At 40.5% G+C, this 22,487-nt stretch overlaps 1 protein-coding gene across 1 annotated transcript in view; it reads right to left on the bottom strand.

Annotated features, from left to right (window-relative positions):
- The window catches only part of LOC135873347 (tumor protein D52-like), a 226,431-nt gene that overhangs the window by 106,856 nt on the left and 97,088 nt on the right, over positions 1-22,487 (bottom strand). Inside the window, exon 6 of the mRNA XM_065397775.1 lies at positions 7,121-7,302. Coding sequence (XP_065253847.1) covers positions 7,121-7,302 — 182 coding nt within the window. The remainder of the gene's footprint in view (positions 1-7,120; positions 7,303-22,487) is intronic.

Genomic DNA, 22,487 nt, shown 5'->3' with positions numbered 1-22,487 from the left:
GGTAGAAATGTTCATTTATTTATTTATTTATTTTACAGCTGGTTGGGAAAATTCCAAAATAACATTTTTTGTTAAAATTTGCCTATTTATCAAAATGTTTCATAGAGATTGTTTGATTTTGACAAAGTTCTGCTGGAAACGAGGCAGGGTTCTGATGGAAATCTGACTAATTTCCCGCCAGCTCACCTACTCAGCTCCTCATTACTGGGGACCCCAGGGCTTCTAGGGTCCGAGGCAGCCAGCCAGGTGAACTGCCTCTGAGTTGGGGAACCCAGGGCTTCCAGGATCCACAGCAGTCCACCAGATAGACTAAAGGAGAGCTAGCACTCCATTCCCTTTCATGGAGATTTTTGAAATTAGGGTGTTTTGGTCCAAACGGGAATGAAACCAAATTTTGAAATATCGAAATCATCTACTACCGGAATCTCTCACTCCACCTAGCTCTAGTTTTTTTAAACGTGTTTTAATCTTAAATATCCACATTTCATCCATCATCATTATTGGAAACAGTACAGCTCAAATTGTCTTAATTAAACGTACCTGCTATCAGGGCCGTCCCTACCCATGCGCAAAATACGCAGCTTCGTAGGGCACTACGAAATTTGGGGCACCACATTTCCTGGTGCCCTGTGCAGCTGCGTGCTGTTCCAGCCCCTGCTCCGCCTCTTCCCCATGGCCCCGCCCCCACTCCCCTGAGGACTGCAGCAGGGGTCGGGCCTGAATTCACCGGCGGCAGGAAGTGCAGCGACCCGGCCCCAGCCGCGCCACGGTTGAATGCTGGGGGGCAGTTCCACCCTGCCCCCCAAGCCTGCTCCTGCACCCCTACGGGGGCCTGGGGCCAGCCTCCCCCCCCCCGTGGGGGCTGCGTAGGACCCCAGAATGGCTAGGGACAACCCTGCCTGCTAGGGGGAAAAAAACCAACAAATCAACTACATAAAAAGATATTTTTAGAATAATTAGTTTCACCTCCTCCTAACATATAAAATAATTTTAATATAGAAAACAAAAGCGTGCAAATGTTTCCCAAATAAAATTCACCTTGGCAACCATTCAAGCAGTATAAATATTTTGGTATAGTTTACAAAAGTAACATTACCTAATGTTTTATGAAGGTCATGAAGCTGTCATGCTCTGAATTGCAACTAGCATCATCTGATTTCTTTCCCTCCTTCTCCCCTCCTCCCCCACGCAAATTTGGCACAGACTAAAAGGTGTTAAGTAAATTGCCTCAGGATGTATTGGAAACAGGGGTGGCTCTATGTATTTTGCCACCCCAAGCACGGCAGTCAGGCAGCCTTTGGCGGCATGCCTGCGGGAGGTCCGCTGGTAACGCGGATTTGGCGGCATGCCTGCGGGAGGTCTGCCAGTCCCGCGCCTTCGGCGTACCCGCTGCCAAATTGCCGCCGAAACCGCAGGACCGGCGGACTTCCCGCAGGCATGCCGCCGAAGGCAGCCTGACTGCCGCCCTCGCGGGGACCGGCAGGCCGCCCCCCGCGGCTTGCCACCCCAGGCCCGCGCTTGGTGCACTGGTGCCTGGAGCCGCCCCGACTGGAAATCCCTGCAACAGCTGCACTTGCAAACTTAAAAAAGTACCTTTTAGATTCTGTAACCTGATAAAGTTGCTGGAGGGTTACAACAGCCTTCGAAAACGAAGCAACATCAGACTGGACAGATAGGGGTCCTGCAATCCCATATTTCAGAAAACTGCCAAAAGTCATTGCGCTTTTACTGGAAATGGTCATTAATGATACAGGTGCAGACCTTGCAAGAAACAAAATCAGCACAACTCCTTCCCATACTTAACAGTTCTTAAGAATCCCACCCAGTGATGACAGACACAGGTTGTAACAGAACCTTTCTGTCATGGTTTATACTATTGCTCTTTTTGGGAGATCTATTAAAAATGGGCACTATTTTTTTGAAGGCTTTGTTCCCTTTCTACCTAAAAGGAAAATCTTTCAGCTACAAAAAAAACACAATCTAGCACAGTTTTTCCATAGTATCTCTTTGCCTTGCATATTATCTCTGGGTGGATTACAAATCATTTTACAGGACCTACACTTTTTAGAGGAACTTTATACAAGATTAAATAATGCATGCTAGGAAAGATGATGTTTTTAATAACTGCAATATAGAATATAAAAAATCATGTATTTAGTAATGCCCCATATTCATATTTTCTTGTTCTGCAAGAATGACAGAAATATCTTTGTAACATCAAATAAATCCTACGTGGCAACCTGCTATTAGTGGACAAGTGCATCCTAGTTTAACTCTACTGACATTACACCAGCAATGCATTTGGCCCATAGTAAACTAACTATACTCCAGATATGGCAGATTCTGATCCCGATGCAGGCAAACATCAATAATGATGGATCACACTAATAACAGACTTTACAAATTCAATGAAGTATGGTAATATTTTCCAAAAGGAGAAACAGACAATGAATTGCAAGAAAAGACGTTTCTAGTCTTCACTTTCCCATTATATTCATTGTTTTTGAACCTCTATCAGTACTGTTTCCAGGATTTCTTTTAACCAGAAGTGGTTTCAACTCAAGGTTGCAAATTAACTTATATAATGGTGAGAAAGGATGGGCCAAATAGGTCTACAAGAGTTTTGTTTGCTTTGAAGAACCAAAAGTCAGCCTGCAGCTCAAAGATTGTGCTGGATAATGAAAGGTAGGTTTTATTATGATCTAGGAGTCTATAAACTAATTCTAGATGATTGTTCTAGAGCAGCGGTTCTCAAACAGTAGATCGGGACCCAAAGTGGGTCACGAGCCCATTTTAAAGGGGTTGCCAGGGCTGGTGTTAGACTTGCTGGGGCCCAGGGTCGAAGCAGAAGACTGAGCCGCACTGCCCAGGGCCGAAATCCCGGCGTGGCTGGTCTCAGGCTTCGGCTTCAGCCCTGGGCGGCAGGGCTCAGGTTACAGCCTCCCCTCCCCTGGGGCTGAAGTTCAACTTTGGCCTCCACACCCAAGGCAGCAGCTTTGGCTTTGGCTCCACCGGCCTGGGGAGTCGGGGCTTGGGTGGGTTCAGGCCCAAGACCCTCCTGGAATCTTGTAATAATTTCTGTTGTCAGAAGGGGGTCATGGTGCAATGAAGTTTGAGGACCCCGGTTCTAGAGTAATAAGCCGAAGTTATCAAGGAAGCATTGCAGGTTCATCACTTGAGACAGGATTATTTAGGGGCAAAAGGTACATTTTCTCCCCCTTTTTTCTTATTGATATCAAAAAGTAACACTTTTGGGGAGTTTAACATTCCTGAAAAGAGAAGAACAAATTAAAAAGAGATCTGCAGTACAAGTCACACTAGAATAGGTATAACAGTATAGTTCTACTCTGAAAAGTGACTTGTAAGAATAGCACCACAAGGTTCCATTTCTGTTTCAGTAACTGCAGATTAAATCTGATGGTTTTTCTAAATTGTTAGTTTAGCCCTCTACATTCAATATGCAATCTGAAAGTCAAGATGTCTCCTTTCTGGCTCATGCTCTACCAACAATAAATATCCACAAACAGAACTTTATAAACATTTCTGTTGGCAATGTGAGTCACAATATCAGACAATCCACTCTCCAGCTAGATTGACTCTACAGTGCTAATAGAAAGTATAATAAATTCTTATTATGGTCACCAGTGTGAATAGGGATGGCTCTAATCCAGTAGTTCTCAACCTATTTACCATTGTGGGCCACATCCAATACTACCTGTATGGCCCTGAGGATGTCAAATGGGCCACAGCTCTGTGCTGATTGGGCTGCAAACGGCCTGCAGGCTGCAGGTTGAGAACCACTACTCTAAACCCCCACAAAGAACATATATGAAGATATATATATAAAAGAGGATGATATTCTTACCTTGTCACTTTCTAGAATAGAACCACGTTAGCATCTTCTGCCAAAATAAGGATTTTTATTTATTTATTTATTTTTGTAAAAATTGATTAGTCATTTGCTTCCAAACTGGAAGTCAGTCTCCGTCTCTGTCTCAGGTGAGAGACACATGAATATCCAAAGCAGAGTCTCCACACATTATTTATACCAGGTTCTTATTAAACGTGAGAAGGTTGTATTGTTCTGAGAATGCAACCTTAATTTTGTAAAATCAATGCACTGCTGTCGTTAGTCTGCAAGCAGACTGAAGTAATCAGACAAGCAGAGGCATGACCTTCCCATTTATTCCTATTCATGCGGCGTTGACTTCAAGACATAGTTATGACTACTTAAATGTTAATACATCTAGCCAAGATAACAGTTTCCAGATTTGCTTTTGATCCAAAAGTCTCTTGTGCGTGCACACAGACCAATGTGCCAAGTTTTGGATAACTAGTTCAACTACGTGCTATAGGAAGAAGACATCTCATAATATAACTGTTGACACTAAAACAAAAACAATCAGATACTAACACCACTCCCATGTCAATTTCATCAAAATTAATATACCAGTTTATATGCGAATTTAAAAACAAACAGGGTCTAATCTTGCACTTGTTCTGGAGTATCTGTGGAGGGTTAAGTGATGCTTTGGTAGTAATTTAGTTGAGCTCCACCAACTCCTCAGCCCCACCCCAATCCACCCACCACAAAGCATGTACAAATGTAAACCTTAAAAGAAAGATGGGGAGAAGGAACACTAGAGATGGGTCCATACGGCCACAAACAAACACTTGTCTGCCTATTGGTCTTGGGGACAAATTCCTTTGAGATACATTTCTTCTCTTTCCTGTGCTATGTTCTGTCACCAAAATATGATGCAATGTCCTGTTAACACACGACCTCCTGATTGCCATGATTACTGATCATTCTCATTGTATGATCTACATTAACCACAGACTTTCAAGTTTTCTATCTTAGTCTTTTATAAGTAAATTTATTATAGTAATGGCTCAAATTTTAAACTATCATAATATTAAACCAAGAATCTAAATAAACCGTGTACATAAAATTCACTAAAACTATGTATAAAGGATGGATTTTCTTTTGCCTTTTCCCACCCTGAATTTTCTCTCTTTTCTGCATTTTAAATTTAGTTGCCTTGAATACATAATATAGATTGATTCTATAGACCTGATCCTGAGAGTGCTGAGCATACTGAGCTCCCAATGAAGTCAATAGGGCTGGAGGACTTTCTTCGGAGATGCTCACCACATCGCAGAATTAAGCCCCCTTTATTTTTACCATATGTATAACCTGAACTGAGAAATTACCTTGTTTATTTCATGTCTGTGTCAAAAAATGTACTACTACTATTCATGTCACGTGCTATCTACCTTATAGTTGTCAATCATATCTGCTTTGAAAGTCACAGGCCTGTCAAACATATCTGTTGTCAGAGAGGCAACACTACAAAAATCACTATGCCGTTATTTTAGAAAACATTAGGGAGCAAAATCATGAATATGCAAATGCTGTTTGATTACAAAATTACATTAGAGTCTTATGCACAAACTTGTTATTTCAAATTAAAAACTTTGGGAAATCAAAATACTCTAGAGTTGGCTTTTATTGTCAAGATAGTTTAAGACGATTATTTTAGGTATAGTAATGAGGGGTTTCATCCAACCCAAATATTTTCAAACCTTTTTTAGTTGTTTTTTTTTGTTTACATTGGGGAGTAGATTTAAATGCACCACAGTGTTGTGAACCCAAACACAACAACATTGTGCTAATGCACGAAAACTAAAGAATGAAAGTGAACTGAATAATGAAAGTGAATTTTCATTCTCAATGTGCTCAAGTTTTCACAAAAAATACATTTTCAATAAATGTTTGGTTTTACAACTTTGATACACTGATGCCTCTTACAGTTACTGACGAGACACCTACTGGACAGAAGAGTAAACCCACTAGCCAGATTCAGATATGAAAGACAAGAAGGGGACTCCCATCAGCAAGGTCCAAGGGCAAGAACCTGGTGAGAAGCCCTGTTCCCCAGCAGCTGCAAATAGGGCAAGCAATGATATCTCTACTAGGGTACTTCCCCAGAGGCTTCCGAGGCTCTATCTTTTATGATCAGCCTCTGGCATTAGATGTCTGATAAATCTAAAGCTCCACCCTCCTCTGGCTGCTGGAAGGGAAAAGGAATTTTGTCTCTTCTTGCCTCACCAGAGCCTCCAGTCTGCTGCCAGACGGTGGGTCTGCGCTACTCTGCTCCTCCCCAGTCCCTGTTTTTGGGACCTCCTTCCTCATTTCAGTTCCTGTTCTCCTTGCTGCTCATAGGAATCATGCTCCTGCATGAGAAAGCTAACAGCTTCACCAACGCCACAAGTTTCAGGATAGCAAAAGTGAAACTGAGCTGTTAATTTCACGCTGCTACCATTGCCACTGGGCAACCTGCAACCCAGCTGCAGAAGTATGGAGCTGTCCCTGAAAAGTGAGGAAGACAACAATGAATCCAGTTTATATTCAGTTCACATTTGTAATGCTATCTTCTTTGTACTCATAACAGCAGAAACATCTTTCTCCTCAAAAAAATAAAGCTTATTTTCTACAGAAATAGATGGTTTTAACTCATTATTTCTTTTGAAACCAACATCTACAAATACAGGAATCTGACCTTTCATGCATACATCTTGCTCATCAGAAAAGCTTACACAAATATATTAGTGGTGCACTCATCTAGAAACAGGCAATGAATCTAAACTGGATCATATTTATCCATTTATGTCATCACAATTTATCTCAGTCCAATTGTTCATTATTCATTCGTAGCCAATGTGCATTTCAAGGTGCAAAGATAAAATTCTGACAATTTAAAAAGCTGAACTAAAAGAAGACAGAAAACATTAACAAATAAATTATTTTGGATCTCCAGTTAACGTTCTTTTTACGAATCACACATTTAACCCCCTCTGGGCTTTAAGAGTTTATCAATCATTGGCACACAAATGTTACAATGTAAGGGAATCTGCTCTTAATGCAGTGACTTCAGAGCAAAAGCAAATCTTTTTGTGATTTGGATTAGTTCTCCACCTGAAATCTATAGTTCAGCAGTTTAAAATCTATAAATTACAAAGAGACCCTATCTGAGATCATTCCAAAAAGATTTCTGACTACCTAGGTATTCTGGTTTTCTCGCAAATTTTATTCATTTACCACAATAGTATTACTTACTCTCCATCTACTTCTGGTCGGTTGCACACACAGTGAAACTTGCCACCGAAATCTATATAAAGATCATCTTCTACAATGTGGAAGATTTGACCAAGGACAATTTTGTCTTTGGCAGGCCCCATCTGAACTAAAGGAGAGTGTCTCAACATGGATGCAAAGGATTCCACGTTCTTTGAAGGCACCTACAGATAAATATAAAAAAGAAAAAATGTGATACATATATTTCTATACATAAAATGCAACTGATGTCTAAACGAAATACTAAATCTTATTTTTAATGTATAAACAAGAGCCATTCACTACAATACAATTCAAGATTTCATGTCCTTGGCACACTTTTTGTAAATTCTCTCCTTTTGAGAGGATTTCAGTTATGGTATATTATTTCTCTGATCCAAAACATTTCACGTATTAAAAAGGGCAATATTTTAATAGTTCAGCTATACAGTATAAAGATGATAAATAATACTTTGCACCTATGTAGTAAGGCATGTCTTCAAATTGTTCTATAAACATTAACTAATCAATAACTTAATAAAATAATGTAATAGTTCTTTAAAAGGTATATTTCCTAATTGATATGATCTACTTGCATGTAGAACCTCATTAAAATTAGATTTTAATTTACTACATTTTGCTTCCTCATTGAAAATGCACTCAAATACATTTGGCAAGACATTATCAAAAATTAAAAAATAATTACAGTCAGTAATTTAGCTTTTTGGCTTTTGTATTTAAATAATAAAAGGAACAGTCCAAATTATGGATTAATGTTCAGAGCTTTTTTTTTATTAACACCCACATATAAACATGGAAAATATTTCATCGGAGTAATGATTTGGAAGTACATATACAAACTTGATTTTTTTAAATACCCATACAGCAGTGAGTCTCAAACTTTTATATTGGTGACTCCTTTCACACAGCAAGCCTCTGAGTGTGACCCCCATTACAAATTAAAGAACACTTTATAAAAAATATTTAATGCCATTATAAATGCTGGAGGTAAAGCGGGGTTTGAGGGTAGAGGCTGACAGTTTGCGACCCCCCATGTAATAACCTTGCGACTCCCTGAGGGGTCACGACCCCCAGTTTGAGAAGCAATCTCTACGGCAGGGGTTAACAACACCTTTTTTTCCTCTCTCATACACCAAAATCTCAAACAAAACACTTGAATTCAAGTGCCTACTGGCAAAATACATAGAACACTATTTTTTCCCCTTGAAGACAATTGGGGACCACAAATCCTCCTCCTCAAGCAAAAGGAGACCTCCCCCTCTTCTACTTGGTTTCAGGGAGACCTGCTCCCCTAAGTCCCCAATCTGTCTCAATTATGTCTGATAACTACTGTATTTTCTTGAGTACACTCATCCATGGATTTTAATAAACATCTCTCTACATCCAATTAAAAACAATAACTGAAAAATACATCTCTGTGAAACTGAGGTACTTTAGCTGCCATCTGTGATGGCTGATGCTAACTGAGCATAATGTGACTGACATGAAAGATCTGGAAACAAGACAAGAGCATTTAACTGTACGGTTACAGCTAATAATTCAGCCATCAGTGACAATACATAATCAAGGAGTAAAACACTCAAAGGAAAAGTCTAAGAGAATTTAGACCAAACAGTAAATACTCAACTCTATACACAGGGTATTATGTACCTAAATATTCCAAGTAAAAGGCTTTAATCTTAGTATTAAGAAATGAAAGCCTTAAAATACCTAGATATACCATAGTCAGAAAGAAGCAGCATTTATAAAAACAAGACTAACTACTAAGATACTAAGTTTGGTTAATTTTAAGATGGATGCCTATGAAATACAATAACAGCCTTTTTCTGGGAAGCAAGAGAATTTGTGGAGGGATGCGTGGGTTTTTGAGACACTACCTCCCAGAAACAGAAAGTGCATGAAAAAGAACATTTTTATTCATAAGTTGCAAAGACAGAACACATTAATCAATTGCTTTTTGGAATTTAGCAATTATTACCTTAACAGAATAACTTCTTTATATAATTTCAGCCGCTGATTTTTCTAAGCCAAGGCATATGGGCTCCTAATCTCAATGGAACGGGTAATAATCAAATAGCCAAACCATTAGAGTTTTTGTTGATGTTGGAGGAGCATTGCTTTTCAGTAATTTCCTGCTTTTTTTTTTTAAATACATAGCATCAAAAGTCTCAAAGCTACTAAATGCTATTAAAATTACAGTTGCATCACTTTTTTCTATATAGTGGGTCAATCCTGAAAGGTGCTCAGAATGGCTCAACCCATGTGATGTTAACTCCAATGGGATTAGGGGGCACTCAGAACCTCACAGGAGCTCAGGGCCTTGCAGGATAAGGCTCAATATCTAGAAAGCTTGGGTGAAACTCATGGCTGACGTAAGCAGTGAGGGAATTATACCTACTTCCATCTGTAGTGAAGTTAGCCCATGTGCCAGTCATTTTAAAATGGTAAATAAGACATTACAGGCTCTAACATTTTACCACCTTTTATATAGTCTACACAATGTAGTCTAAAATATAGAGTACCATTGGCTACAGACATCTATGATACTATTTACCCTTTGCAGTGGGAAATCTACTCTCTTCATGCCAAGGAACTAACCAAACAACCTACTGACGCATCAGCAGTAATGTGTTTTAATTGTTACAAGAGACTGTAGCACGAGACACAAACTATTCAATCAGAAAACTAAAACATTTCAAACTACTTGAAACCATATAGTATTTAATCAAAGAATCAAAAGCATGCTTAATGAGAAGCAAAGATGTTTCTACCTCATAACTCTTAACAGATAGTTCTGTGTTATTCATCAAATATGACACTATAAAAAACACACATACCCGAGCCTAAACTAAACAGATGCTGAAAAAGTTAGCAGCCACACAGCAGTAATCATATAGCGAGAACAGTGCCATCATGTTCTATCTGTAAATTTGGCAACCTCATTTCTAATAACGTCATAACAAAAAGGGATAGTTTTGAATTCCGACTTACTGGAATGCACAAACAGCTTGGGTTGTCCTGACATAGCAAAACCTCAGGAATTGGAAATTGAGCTAGAGATCTGATGCCTGCCAAATCTGCTGATTCAGAAACTACCAATGTAAACAGTAGCACCCCAGGACTCTGCTTAAAAGTATTCTAGTCCATTGTGTATAAAAAACACCTATTTACCAAGAGATAGAAGTAGCTGTTGATGCACCACCAGCATAAGTATCCTGTATAAAAACCTCCTGCTTTACAATCACTAATGCACACTTTTTTTTCAAATTTAGGCATGTACAATATAAACTAAATTCAACTGGGTAAAGTAAATTAATTTTACAAAAGCACTTACAGTGCTTCGAGAATAAAAGCCAGATTCAATTGGAATGTTGACAGCAAGCATTAACAATTTGTATTTCTTCAGGTGATACGGCAATCTAGGTAATGCTTCACCTAATCCTCAGGCTGCCCTACATGCTGCTCAAATGACACAAACAAACATCTAAAATGAATTATCCTAAAAATCCTATAAAATAGATTATTGCATTTGAATCCTCATATCTAAGTAGTAAAAATTGTCTAAGGTTCTGCTTGTTAAAGTATTTTGAAGGAAAGCACAAATATAATTTCTTGCACTTTTTAGCACCTTAGAGACAATGCCAAAATCTACAACGAGTACTGACTGACCTCCCCATTAGACTTTAAGAGCACTGGGTAAAATGTTCAATAGCGTCAAGTGACTTAAAAACCTAAGTCCTATTTTCAAAAATGACTTAGGAATTTAGGAGTCTATGGGAGGCTAGGAGAGGTATTTACGACTTTGGAGGAGTATCCACTCATTTTGGCATTTGCACTCAATACTGAGCTACTAGGCTCAGGTAATCTTTGAGTTGGAATGCAGGCTGAGCCCTGGAACAGGAAATCCTATCTGCTTGGACGATGGTTTGGCAGTCTCTGTGGCAACTCTACTAGGTACTTAGCCTACTGACTTCTTGGCCAATTTGGGGTAATCAGAATGGCTATCATTTGCTCCAGTTTGATATTTTGAATTATTCTCACCAGCAAAAACAAGAAAAAGGGATGTATAGAGGCATATCTGGTTATCTGCTTGGCTGACGAAGAAGAGCCTTGTTTTCACGTTTCAACTGGATATGAATAGGCCCACCTGCGGCATGGCCTCACTTCCTGGACAGGAATTGGAATACTTCTTGATACAGAAACCACTGAATTGTCCATATGCTGGTGTCTTAGCTGCTTTTGTGTTCACGGTCTCTTTTATGTGGATCCTCCTGATGGAGGCTCAGTGTCACTGCATCCATGGAGGATCTTTGATTTGTGTTTAGACTCAAGCTTCTTTGCCCCCTTGCCAGACAATGGTATACCAAAGTCATTGTGTTGTCTGACCCAGAACCTGCTCCTGCAAGTGATTCTGAGGGCATGTCTACACAACGATAAAAACCCTTGGCTGGCCTGGATCAGCTGACTTGCGCTCTTGGGGTTTGGGCTCCCTGGCTGAAAAACTGCTGCATAGACATTTGGGCTTGGGCTGCAGCCTGAGCTCTGGGACCCTGCAAGGCTGGAATGTCCCTGAGCTCAGGCTCCAGCCCAAGCCTGAATATCCATTCGGTGATTTTTAGCCCCTCGTCCCAAGCCCAAGTCAGCGGATCCAGGCCAGCCGCAGCCATGCCACAGGGCTTTTATCCCTGTGTAGACATACCCTGAAAGTCCCAATGGCTACCCTTAGCACTCTCATCTCTAGAAATTTGATGCTCTGAAGCCTCAATGATCTCAAGCATATTGCCTGTGTATTATGACATCCCCAATGAGCTCCCCGCCTGACATCTGTGATCAAGATTTTGGGGACTGTGAAGGGAAAATTCATAATATTAATATCATATGGGCTTTCTGTTTTCACAAACTGAGGGAAATGGGTCACTCTGGATAATATCTTCATCCTTCTAAGAATCTCTTGCAGGAAATAGTTTAGATCCTGAAGCTCTCTTATGTGCAAGCTTGCCCTTGAAATAGGCTTTATGCATAAGACTGGAAGCCGCAGAAGCTGCAGGTAAAGATGGATGGACAAACTCGGTTCCTTGACACCATGGAGATCAACATCTGGGTCTCATCGAACCTTTGCTGTGCCAAGAAGCCTCTCTCTTTTGGACCTATTTTGACTTCTAGGTGGACAATTCTCTCACAAGGGATTATGGATCTTCTTGAGATTTATTACAAACCCATGTGCCTGAAGCAGGGAGACTCTCCTCTAAGTTGCTATGATGAGGATGAGGTTCTAACGGTTGGTGTACAGGAGCCCCAAGACACTTCTGTGGGCGAACATCACCATCGATATGTTCATTTACAATCTGGTGGCAGAAAATGCAACTTTTTTGTTAATTTTCTGTGCAACTTCCAGGATTTCTCAGTAGATGTTGGTTTGTGTGTCTTCAGCTGCTTCCAAACATATAATTCCACTCTTAGATCACCTTCTGATGTATTTGTTGTTTTCTCTTCATGACTTCTAAATCTCCTCTAATTATTTTCTTCCAGTAGGCGCAACAGAATTGAGAGTGCAAACCTTTGAACCTCAGGTTATTTACAGCTGCTCGCTTTCCTGTCAAACATTCAGACCGGTCTACGATATAAATATATATAATCATGATGAAGATAAAATTTGAAAAATTTGGAAAAACATGACAAATAAAATTCAGATGTACAAAAAGGGTGTCAAACATCTAGGCCAGTGGTGGGCAACCTGCAACCTGTAGGCTGTACACGATCCATCAGGGTAATCCGCTGGCGGGCCGCCAGTTTGTTTACATTTGCACGGCCGCTCGCAGCACCCAGTGGCTGCGGTTCACTGTTCCCGGCCAATGGGAGGTCCGGGAAGCGCCGCAGGGAGGTGCTGGCCACCGCTTCCCGTAGCTCCCATTGGCTGGGAACGGCAAACTACAGCCACTGGGAGCTGCAGGCAGCCGTGCAAATGTAAACAAACTGTCTGGCGGCCCGTCAGCGGATTACCCTGATGGGCTGCAGGTTGCTCACCACTAATCTAGGCAAATTAAGTGTAAATAACTGTTTTCAACACCCTATACATTAAAAGGGGAAAGAGGCCAGAACGGTTTAACACAAACCACAACATTTTGGATATGTTCAGTTTCCTATGTACACTATATAGGTCAGTATGAGAAATACTAAGAATCTGGTCTCTCCCTAAAACTAAATATTCTGCAAGACAGTATCTCTCGAACAAAGGATGGAAAAATCATAGACCCAAACCTCAGTAAAAGATCCCCAGGTAATGGAGGAAGGCCATGCACATTTTCTGAAGTAAACACCCACCCCCAACTTAATAACAAGGTGGTCCCATCCCACCCAATGAGCAACAGGTCTTGAAAAACCTACAAACGTATTTTATGTCTGCTTGCAAGGACAAGCAGTGTGCATGTTGGAATGCGTGGAATACAAATGAAACATGGATAAATGAGATGGTTGGTTAAATTCCTGCAGTTGTGGAATGAATGATGTTAACATAAAGCAGTATGTGAAGAATGCAACTATCATGTACATAAATATAGGATTGCTAGTGTAAAATGCTGACAAGGGCAGACATCTCTTGCCTAGTTACAACAAATAAAAATAGGAAAAAAATGTGTTATTTGAAATAGGTCTTTTATAGTGAGAGGTACTGTATTGCCACAGCAATTAAGCACAGAATTGGAAAACAAGAAGGAGTAGTCTACTATAAAATAAAAAATCCTCATCTGACCTGATGAAAATCATTACCATCAAGTCACTTTAACTGTATTTTTTTACAATAAATATTTCATTTCTATTTACTAGCCCAAAGAGCTTATGGTTTGCACTATTGTACCTATAAAAGTTATATATTACTATTTAGATAGGAATGAAAGTTCTAGCAATTTTAAATAAATGGTCGTACAAATTACCCAGGCAGTAACTATTTACACAACCCACTTAGTGAGTCTCTCTCTAGAGTTTTCTATTAAAAAACCACCAACAAATTTTATTCTTCAGTTATACCACATTTTTTTCCAACCATCACCCTTTAACCAAAATGTGCTCCAGGCATTACTTCTAAAAACAGCGACCCGTACAATTCTTAAAAGGCCAATTCCCAAAGATAAGGCTTGTAACTTTGATAATAAACTGTTATAAGATTTTGGAGTTTCTGTACTCAAGTCCAAACTTTGCCCTGACTATGCATATACTTCTCACCTTAAAGCCAATGGGAGCTGCATGCACATAGCTGAAGGCGGCTCATGCACAATATAGTCTTGCAGTAACTGATGTCCAACAGAATGAAAGACCTAATGGGTATGTCTACACTGCAATTAGACCCCCACAGCTGGCCCATGCCAGCTGACTCAGGCTCACGGGACTGTTTAATTGCAGTACAGATGTTGGGCTCAGTCTGCAGCCTGAGCTACACCTCACAGGGTCCTAGACCCTGGGCTCCAGCCCGAGCCCGGAAGTCTACAGTGCAATGAAACAGTCCTGCAGCATAAGCCCAAGTCAGCTGTGGGTATGTCTACACCGCAAAAAAGGTGTGTTCTTAACTTGGGTTAAAACAGCAGTGAAGACACAGCAACTCAGCTTTTAAATAAGGTTAGCAGCTCAAATTCAACCCTAGGCTCCCCTATAAGCTTTAAATCAAGCTGCTAACCCAAGATAAAAGCCGAGCTGCAGTGTCATCACTGCTACTTTAATCCAAGTTACCTAATATGGGCGAGCTAAGCAGAGTTAAAAAACAACAAGGAGTCCAGTGGCACCTTAAAGACTAACAGATTTATTTGGGCATAAGTTTTTGTGGGTAAAAAAACCCACTTCTTCAGATGCATGGAGTGAAAATTACAGATGCAGGCATTATATACTGACCTGCTTCTGTAATTTTCACTCCATGCATCTGAAGAAGTGGGTTTTTTTACCCACAAAAATTTATGCCCAAATAAATCTGTTAGTCTTTAAGGTGCCACCGGACTCCTTGTTGTTTTTGTGGATACAGACTAACACGGCTACCCCCTGATACTTGATAGAGTTAAAAACACACCTTTAATTTGCCATGTAGATATAATCTGAGTGAACCCTCTCAAGTACTAGGCCTGATGTCTTCATCTATCCCAAAGTGGAATTTTGCAGTTCTTCCACTGCTAGACTGGGAGCTCGGCTACAGTAGCCTGTGTATCAAGCATTCTTAACCTGCAGGTCTGACTGAGTCTGGGCACCTGGGATTCTTCCTATTGGAAGTCTGTGACCAGTGGTATTTCTGGTCAGACAGCCTTTTTAAAACAGAAGTATTGTTTATTTTAGAAGTAGGAACAAAGTTTTAGCTTGTACAGAAAAAGGATTTTAGAACAACTAAGGCCTGGTCTACACTACACAGTTAGGTTGACATAAGGCAGCTTATGTCGACCTAATTATGTGAGAGTACACCCTATAGCCTCGTTCCGCCTATGTAAGTGCCCTACTACACCGACATAACTCCACCTCCACGAAAGACGTAGGGCTTAAGTCACTGTAGTTATGTCTACTGCGTTACTTACATGGGCTGTTAGCTATCTGGTCAATTTCAGGGCTCCATGCTGTAGCTGTGAAATTGACAAGAAAGCCTGGGGGCTTGAGCCAGGCTGCCCCTGGCTTCCCACTCGGAACTGGGCTGCACCCACCCAGCACCCCACTCAGGAAGGCAAGAAGCCCAGGTGGCTGCCCCCCCCTCCTGGTGGGGAGGCGAGAAGCCCGGAGGACAGCCCTGGCTCTCAGTCCCACACACTGCCCTTATTCAGTTGGTGGAAGCGCTCCTGGTGAGGACATGCACCACCGACAGGAGGGTAGTGTGGACATCAGCCACTGCAGTAATTACTGTGGTGGATGTAAGTCGACCTAACAGTGTAGTGATTTAAGTCTGTAGTGCAGACATGCCCTAACAGTCTACACACGTCTACTTACCTAGAGGCTTACCATCCCCTGATGGTAATATAGGCAAGGCCTAACTTCTTCAGACACTCCCATCAGATGTTGGAGTCTCAATCTGCTTCCCCTGAACTACTACACATGCCCTTTAGAGAGTGCTTTTTTTAAACCTGTCGGAGTTCTATGGATCTCTTTCGTGTCTTGGTCCAAACCAGTTCTGTAGGTTAGCTGGAGAGGAGGCAAAATCTTCAGAGCTAAGATTCCTGGCATTATTCTTTAACTCTCAATTATTAGCACAGAAAGGGATTATCTTGAGCAATTCTTCCCTGCCTGTTTTTCGAGATAGTTTACCCTGTTGATTTAAATCAATATTAGCCATACAGAAAATACCCCACTAACCAGGCCAACATACAGTATTCATAAATTATCACACAGCAGCTCCAAATTCCTCACAGAGAAATATTATTCATAATTTCCTTTTGGATTAAACAAGCTATTATTTCTGCCGTGTCACAGGCTCATCTCACCTATTAGCTGGTGGTATTAGAAGCAAAGAGAAGCTGATGAATGAACACTAAGTATTTATACTTACAATATTAAATACTGTGGCCTATTTGCTGTACAGAATGTATTAATATTTTTGTAGTGTTGGACTATACAAGAGTGTTGTACTATGATGTAACCCCAAGTTCCATTCTGACTTTCAGTTAAGGATAACACACAAACACATATAGGTAGGGCCCTACCAAATTCACGGCCATGAAAAACATGTCACGGACCGTGAAATATGGTCTTTTGTGTAATTTTACCTTATACTATACAAATTTCATGGGGAAGACCAGTGTTTCTCAAACTGGGGGTCCTGACCCAAAAGGGGATTTCAGGGGGGTCGCAAGGTTATTGTAGGGGAGATCATGGTATTGCCACCCTTACTTCTGTGCTGCCTTCAGCGTTGGGTGGCCAGAGAGCAGCAGCTGCTGGCCAGGTGCCCAGTTCCGAAGACAGCACCCCACCACCAGCAGCACAGAAGGGTAGCAATACCATACCATGCCACCCTTACTTCTGTGCCGATGCCTTCAGAATTGGGTGGCCGAGAGTGACGGCTGCTGGTCGAGGGCCCACCTCTGAAGGCAGCAGCACAGAAGTAAGGGTGGCAATACTATGCCATGCCATCCTTACTTCTGTGCTGCTGCTGCTGGTGGCACTGCCTTCAGAGCTCGGCTCCCGGACAGCAGCTGCCGCTCTTCAGCTTCCCAGCTCTGAAGACAGTGGTGCCGCCAGCAGCAGTGCAGAAGTAAGGGAGGCAATACTGGGACCCCCCCCCCCCCCAAATCCCATTTTGGCTCAGGACCCCGACAGTTACAACACCATGAAATTTAAGATTTAAATACCTGAAATCATGAACCTGAAATTGGTAGGACCCTACATATAGCCCTGCAATGTTTTCAGTGCAGCATGTCTTCTCCACATTACACTATTCAACAGTTACTCCTGAAGGAATTCTGTGCCAAAAAAATAAATATTCTGTGCGAAAAAATTAAATATTCTGAGTTCATTTTAAAATTCTGCAAAATTCTGCGTATTTTATTTGTCAAAATAATGCAATATAATCACACCATTTTCAATTATTTGCTGACAAGTATTTTGAAATAAATTACCAAAATAATTGAAAATGGTGTGATTATATTGTTATTGTGTTTCTGTGTTATTTTAACCATTAAAATATGCAGAACTTCACCTAAAAATTTAAAATTCTTCAAAGAATTCCCTCAAGAGTACCAGGGCTCTGTGTGGCGCAATCTGGGTGCGAGCAGCTCGGTGGGGGGTCTGCATGCAGGGGGGGGGGTATCTGGATGCACAGGAGCTCAGTGTGGGGTTCTGAGTACAGAGGGAATAGGACTCTGCAGGGGAGTCCAGATGAAGTGGGGGCGAGGGGCTGGGGAAGTGGGGGGTCAGGGTGCACCTGGTTGGGACCCAGTGGGGTGGGGATCCGCGTATGGGGGGCTCCTGATGCAGGGGGTGAGGCTCGGTGGGGGGGCCTGAATGCAGGGGGCTCCTGATGCGGAGGGGGCTTGTTGGGGGGTTCCGGGTGCATGGGTGGGAGGAGGGGTCACTGTACAGGGAGCTGCTCTCCCTGTCCGCCCAAGCCCCCTGCATCCGGGCCCCCCTGCATTCAACCCCTCCCGCTGAGCCTCACCCCTGTCCCCGCACCTGGAACCCCTCTCCCAAGCCTCTTCCCCACCTCGCGGTGCAGAGCTTCCTGCAGCCACGGGAAGTTTCTGGGGCTTGATCTGACCCAGCCTGGCTACTCCCTGCAGGGAAGGGGGAGGGGGAACTCTGTCTCCATCCTCCTTCCTCTCCCCCAGCTAGGACTAATGCCCTGGGAGACTGGGGCCCAGCTTGACAAAGCCCTGGCTGGGATGATTTTGTTGGGGTTGGTCCTGCTTTGAGCAGGGGATTGGACTAGATGATCTCCTGAGGTCTCTTCCAACCCTAATCTTCTATGATTCTACGGGGGATCCCCAGACCTCCCTCCCCCCAGTGATCTACTTCTCCACACAACCCTGACAGCACAAACAGATGCGTCTGAGCTGCTGAACTGACAGTGAGGGGTGAGTGAGTACTGGTGAAGCTTCTCTTTGCTTCCCCACAGAAACCATTTTCTCCAAGGAAGCAAAGGAAATCTGCGCAGAATTTCCCCAGGAGTAAACAGTATTGATTTAGTTGTTAATCTCTTGATTTGAAAATATCACCAGACCAGAAGTATTAAGTCTTTCTTTCCTATTTTGCCAGATATGATACAATTCAATATGGATGGCAAAACTGTTGCTACCCATCCTGGCTTGGCAGTCTAATGGTCTAAAAAGCAAAGCAATTGACCAGAGTCCACTAAATGTAGTGTTTTTCAAGACTTACCACTCATTGAATCCACTGCATGTGACAAATTATGTCTTAGACTGTAATCACAACACTGCTTATAAAATCAAAATGGTGTATGGACAAAATATACACATCAATCTGGGCACACAACAGAAATTTAAACAAGACCACTGATCAGACAACCCTGCATGATACAGACCAAATCAAAAGTTTTAGCTAGCGTGTGAATAAAGTAAATACAGCTGTTAGTAAAATTCACCTATTAAGGCACATAAGTAAGATGTTCAATTATGATCGACTTTTACTTGTATAGTTACAACTAAATACTGTACACACACAGTGTTTACTTTTTTAAAGCACACTATGTTTTGAAATTTTTTCCCACCATAGTATAGTTCTTTGTCCTCCCTCATTAGTGGCCTTTGGGTTTCTGGCATATAAAAAACCCCCACACAATTAAAACTCATAGTATTTCCCAACAGATTCAACATATAAGCCAACATGGGCAACCACAAAGACAAGATCGACCTCTTCGTTTTTTTTAAAACAAGAGACTTTTTTACTTTATTCCATACAATCGGAGATAATGGTAGGGAGCACAAACATGGATCTCATTACCAACAGGAATTAAAAACAACTACTGTATAAACTGAAACAGGAAGAAATTTTATTTAATAAAGTTGCTTTATAAAACAGGGTAACAGGAGAAGTCATAAAAGAAGGATGTTTTATCAAAAACAAAGAAAGTGAAAAGCTGTGATTAACTCAGAGAAAACAGTTAAATGCTGACTTGGAAAGTCACAAGGGAGAGTTTTGAATGGGATTTGGGAGGCAGTTGGATGGAAAGTCAGAAGATATTCTCACACAACAAAATATTGTATTAAAAACTTTTTTCTTCTTAGGAAACATGTTGTCCTGGGTCATTTCTGTAAGCATGAGAGTCACCACAATCCTATTTTTGTCTATTATATTTTAAAGTTAACTGGTCATTGCCTGCAACCAAAGCACTGAAAATACTGGTAATATATGAATTAGTAATACATTTTAATCTTCTCTAGTAGTTTGAAAAACAATGCATACAACAGCTATTGCAATGAATACCAACAGCCTTTTTGAGAGCATTATTCCTTCTTGCTTATTTCAATTTAATAATAATTTAGAAAAATAACCAACCATAAACAAGTCTTCAAAATGACCCCAGTGAACAAAGCAAACTTTGTGGAGGAATGTCAAAATTCAGAGAAAAGATGGGAAAAAAATGAATAAGAGCTACAGTAAACATTACAAAACACAAAACTGAAAGAGCACAGTGAAAACTGGAGGCTCTTACTCAGACACTTTCAATATGCTAACAAAAATGCAGTGAAGGAATTTTGGAAATGGTGACCAAAAGAAAGAAAAAAGCAAGAAATGATCCAGTCTCAATAGAATTATACCACGAGTAACAGTAACTGCTTTGATTGAGGTTGCTTAAGTATCTGCGTTCTATTAATTTAATAACTTTCTGAAACTTACATATTTTGGATTTAAATTATTTCATGTTTAGTCCCGGCCTAAACAGATGTATTTTTTTTCCAAATTTAAAAATAAAGCTATTCTGAGTAAGAGGGAGAAAAATACATGTATAATTTTTCCCATTATATAAAAAAAATCTTGTTCCTACTTTAACAACAACTCTACAACCAAAAATGATGGGGGCTGAAAGTTGAAATTTGATATTTAAATATCCTTCAATTAGAAGGAGTGATCTGGGTGTTCTAGCACAATTTAGTTTTGATTTTACCGAGATACATACAGCCTTTCAAAAACCACTTGTTGCACATGTGCAGTACTATTTTGCAAAGGGTTTTTCACTAAGGCCCTGACTACTCACATTTGCAGAATAAGTGCCTAAGCATGTAAGTAAATCATCTAAGGAGCCCATGCTGCACATGTATTCCAGGCTAGCTCATTTATACTGAAGATACAAAGACTTTAGGGAAAGGTTGCTGCACACTTTATAAGACCTGTGTAAAGAAGACCTGCTCTGATGTGCCTTTGAAGCATGCAGTTGCTAAAAGTTTGCATGAGAGGGTCTCTCTCTGCCCCTCCCACCCATTGCATTCCTCTATGCATCTAGCAATTCCTTCTGCAAGTCTCCTGCATATGTGGGACAGGACATTCTAAGGGCGTCTGGATAGACAGTTCCAAACCGTTGACTTACAAGTGCTACTGCCAACCTGTTTAAAGCTTGCTGAGCTACAAAGTCATAGAAAGTGAAGTTTTTTCTTACGTTTTTATTTTTTCCAACTTTATTCTTAAAGCAAACAAAACAAAACCCACAAAATCCAAGAGACAAAGCTACATAAAGAGAATGTTAAAGCTGCACTCAGAAATCAGAAAATGCCAAAAGTCAGGTTACATTAGAAACCTTAACTCTGCCCTCTTCCACACGTCACAATGGAGATTTTAAATCAAGACTGGCTGTCTTTCTAAAATATGTGTTTTAGTTCAACCACAAGTCATTGACTTGATACTGGAATCACTGGGTGAAATTCTACGGCATGTATCATGCAGGAGGTCAAACTAGATTATTACAATGGGGCTGTTCAATGTTAAAATCTATGATGTAGTCTTTAATTACATGATCATACACTATTTCTCAAACAATACAGTACATTTCTATACCATTTTTCTAACACTTTACATTCATATTTGATTAATAGTGAAAATTTGCTGGCATATATTGGACATATAAATTATTTTCTTCATAGTTAATTGCTTAATCCCCTGAATTGCAGCTATGGAAGGATGCGTCACTGGTTGAAAAAGAAAGCGATTAGCGTGTGAGTGCTGACAAAAATATTAAAAATTATACATGGAGAGAAAATAATTTACCAGAGATTTTTATTCCAACACAAAAAACTTTGTTTAATGTGCATGTTGGTTGCTTTCTATCAAACTATTACAAGAATCAGGAAATAGAAAGTTAAGGATTAAACTTCAACTACAAGTTTAGAATATGACATGACAATTTAGTTTTTATCATGTAATTAGTGAACAGACAAATATATGAAGCATTCCAACTGTTTAGTATTATACTTTACATGTTATTTTCCATGTTCTTCAAGAAGTACCATGTAGGCAGTTTTTAAATGACAGCCATCTTATTTTTATGTTTGGCATAGTATACAATATATTTTCCTGAATTACCCTGTTTTTAAATCAAAACTTCTTTGCTGTATGTTTTTTTTCCCTATGGTTCTGATAATATTTTTTATGTTGTGACTTTTGCCTTTTCTGAGTCAGAGGCATTTTCATAGATGTGTTGTCTAGATATATAAAAAGCAGCCCTTCAATACTGTGGAAAACAGAAATTATGTTATGGTGTCATAATTTTAATAAATATACGTAGGTGGCAAAATAATGTAATACAACAATACTGATGTTGTAGCATATGCCCTTGTTAATTACATTGCACAATATTGTTCACAGAATGTCAGAAGACCTGTTCTACACAGGAGGTCAGACTAGATGATCACAGTGGTCCCTTGTAGCCTTAGAATCTACGTATCTAGAA

This window comes from Emys orbicularis, chromosome 2 (genome assembly GCF_028017835.1).
Source record: "Emys orbicularis isolate rEmyOrb1 chromosome 2, rEmyOrb1.hap1, whole genome shotgun sequence".
Taxonomy (NCBI): Eukaryota; Metazoa; Chordata; order Testudines; family Emydidae; genus Emys; species Emys orbicularis.
Note: the sequence above shows the minus strand (reverse complement) of the source record. Positions and strands in the feature narration are given on the sequence as shown.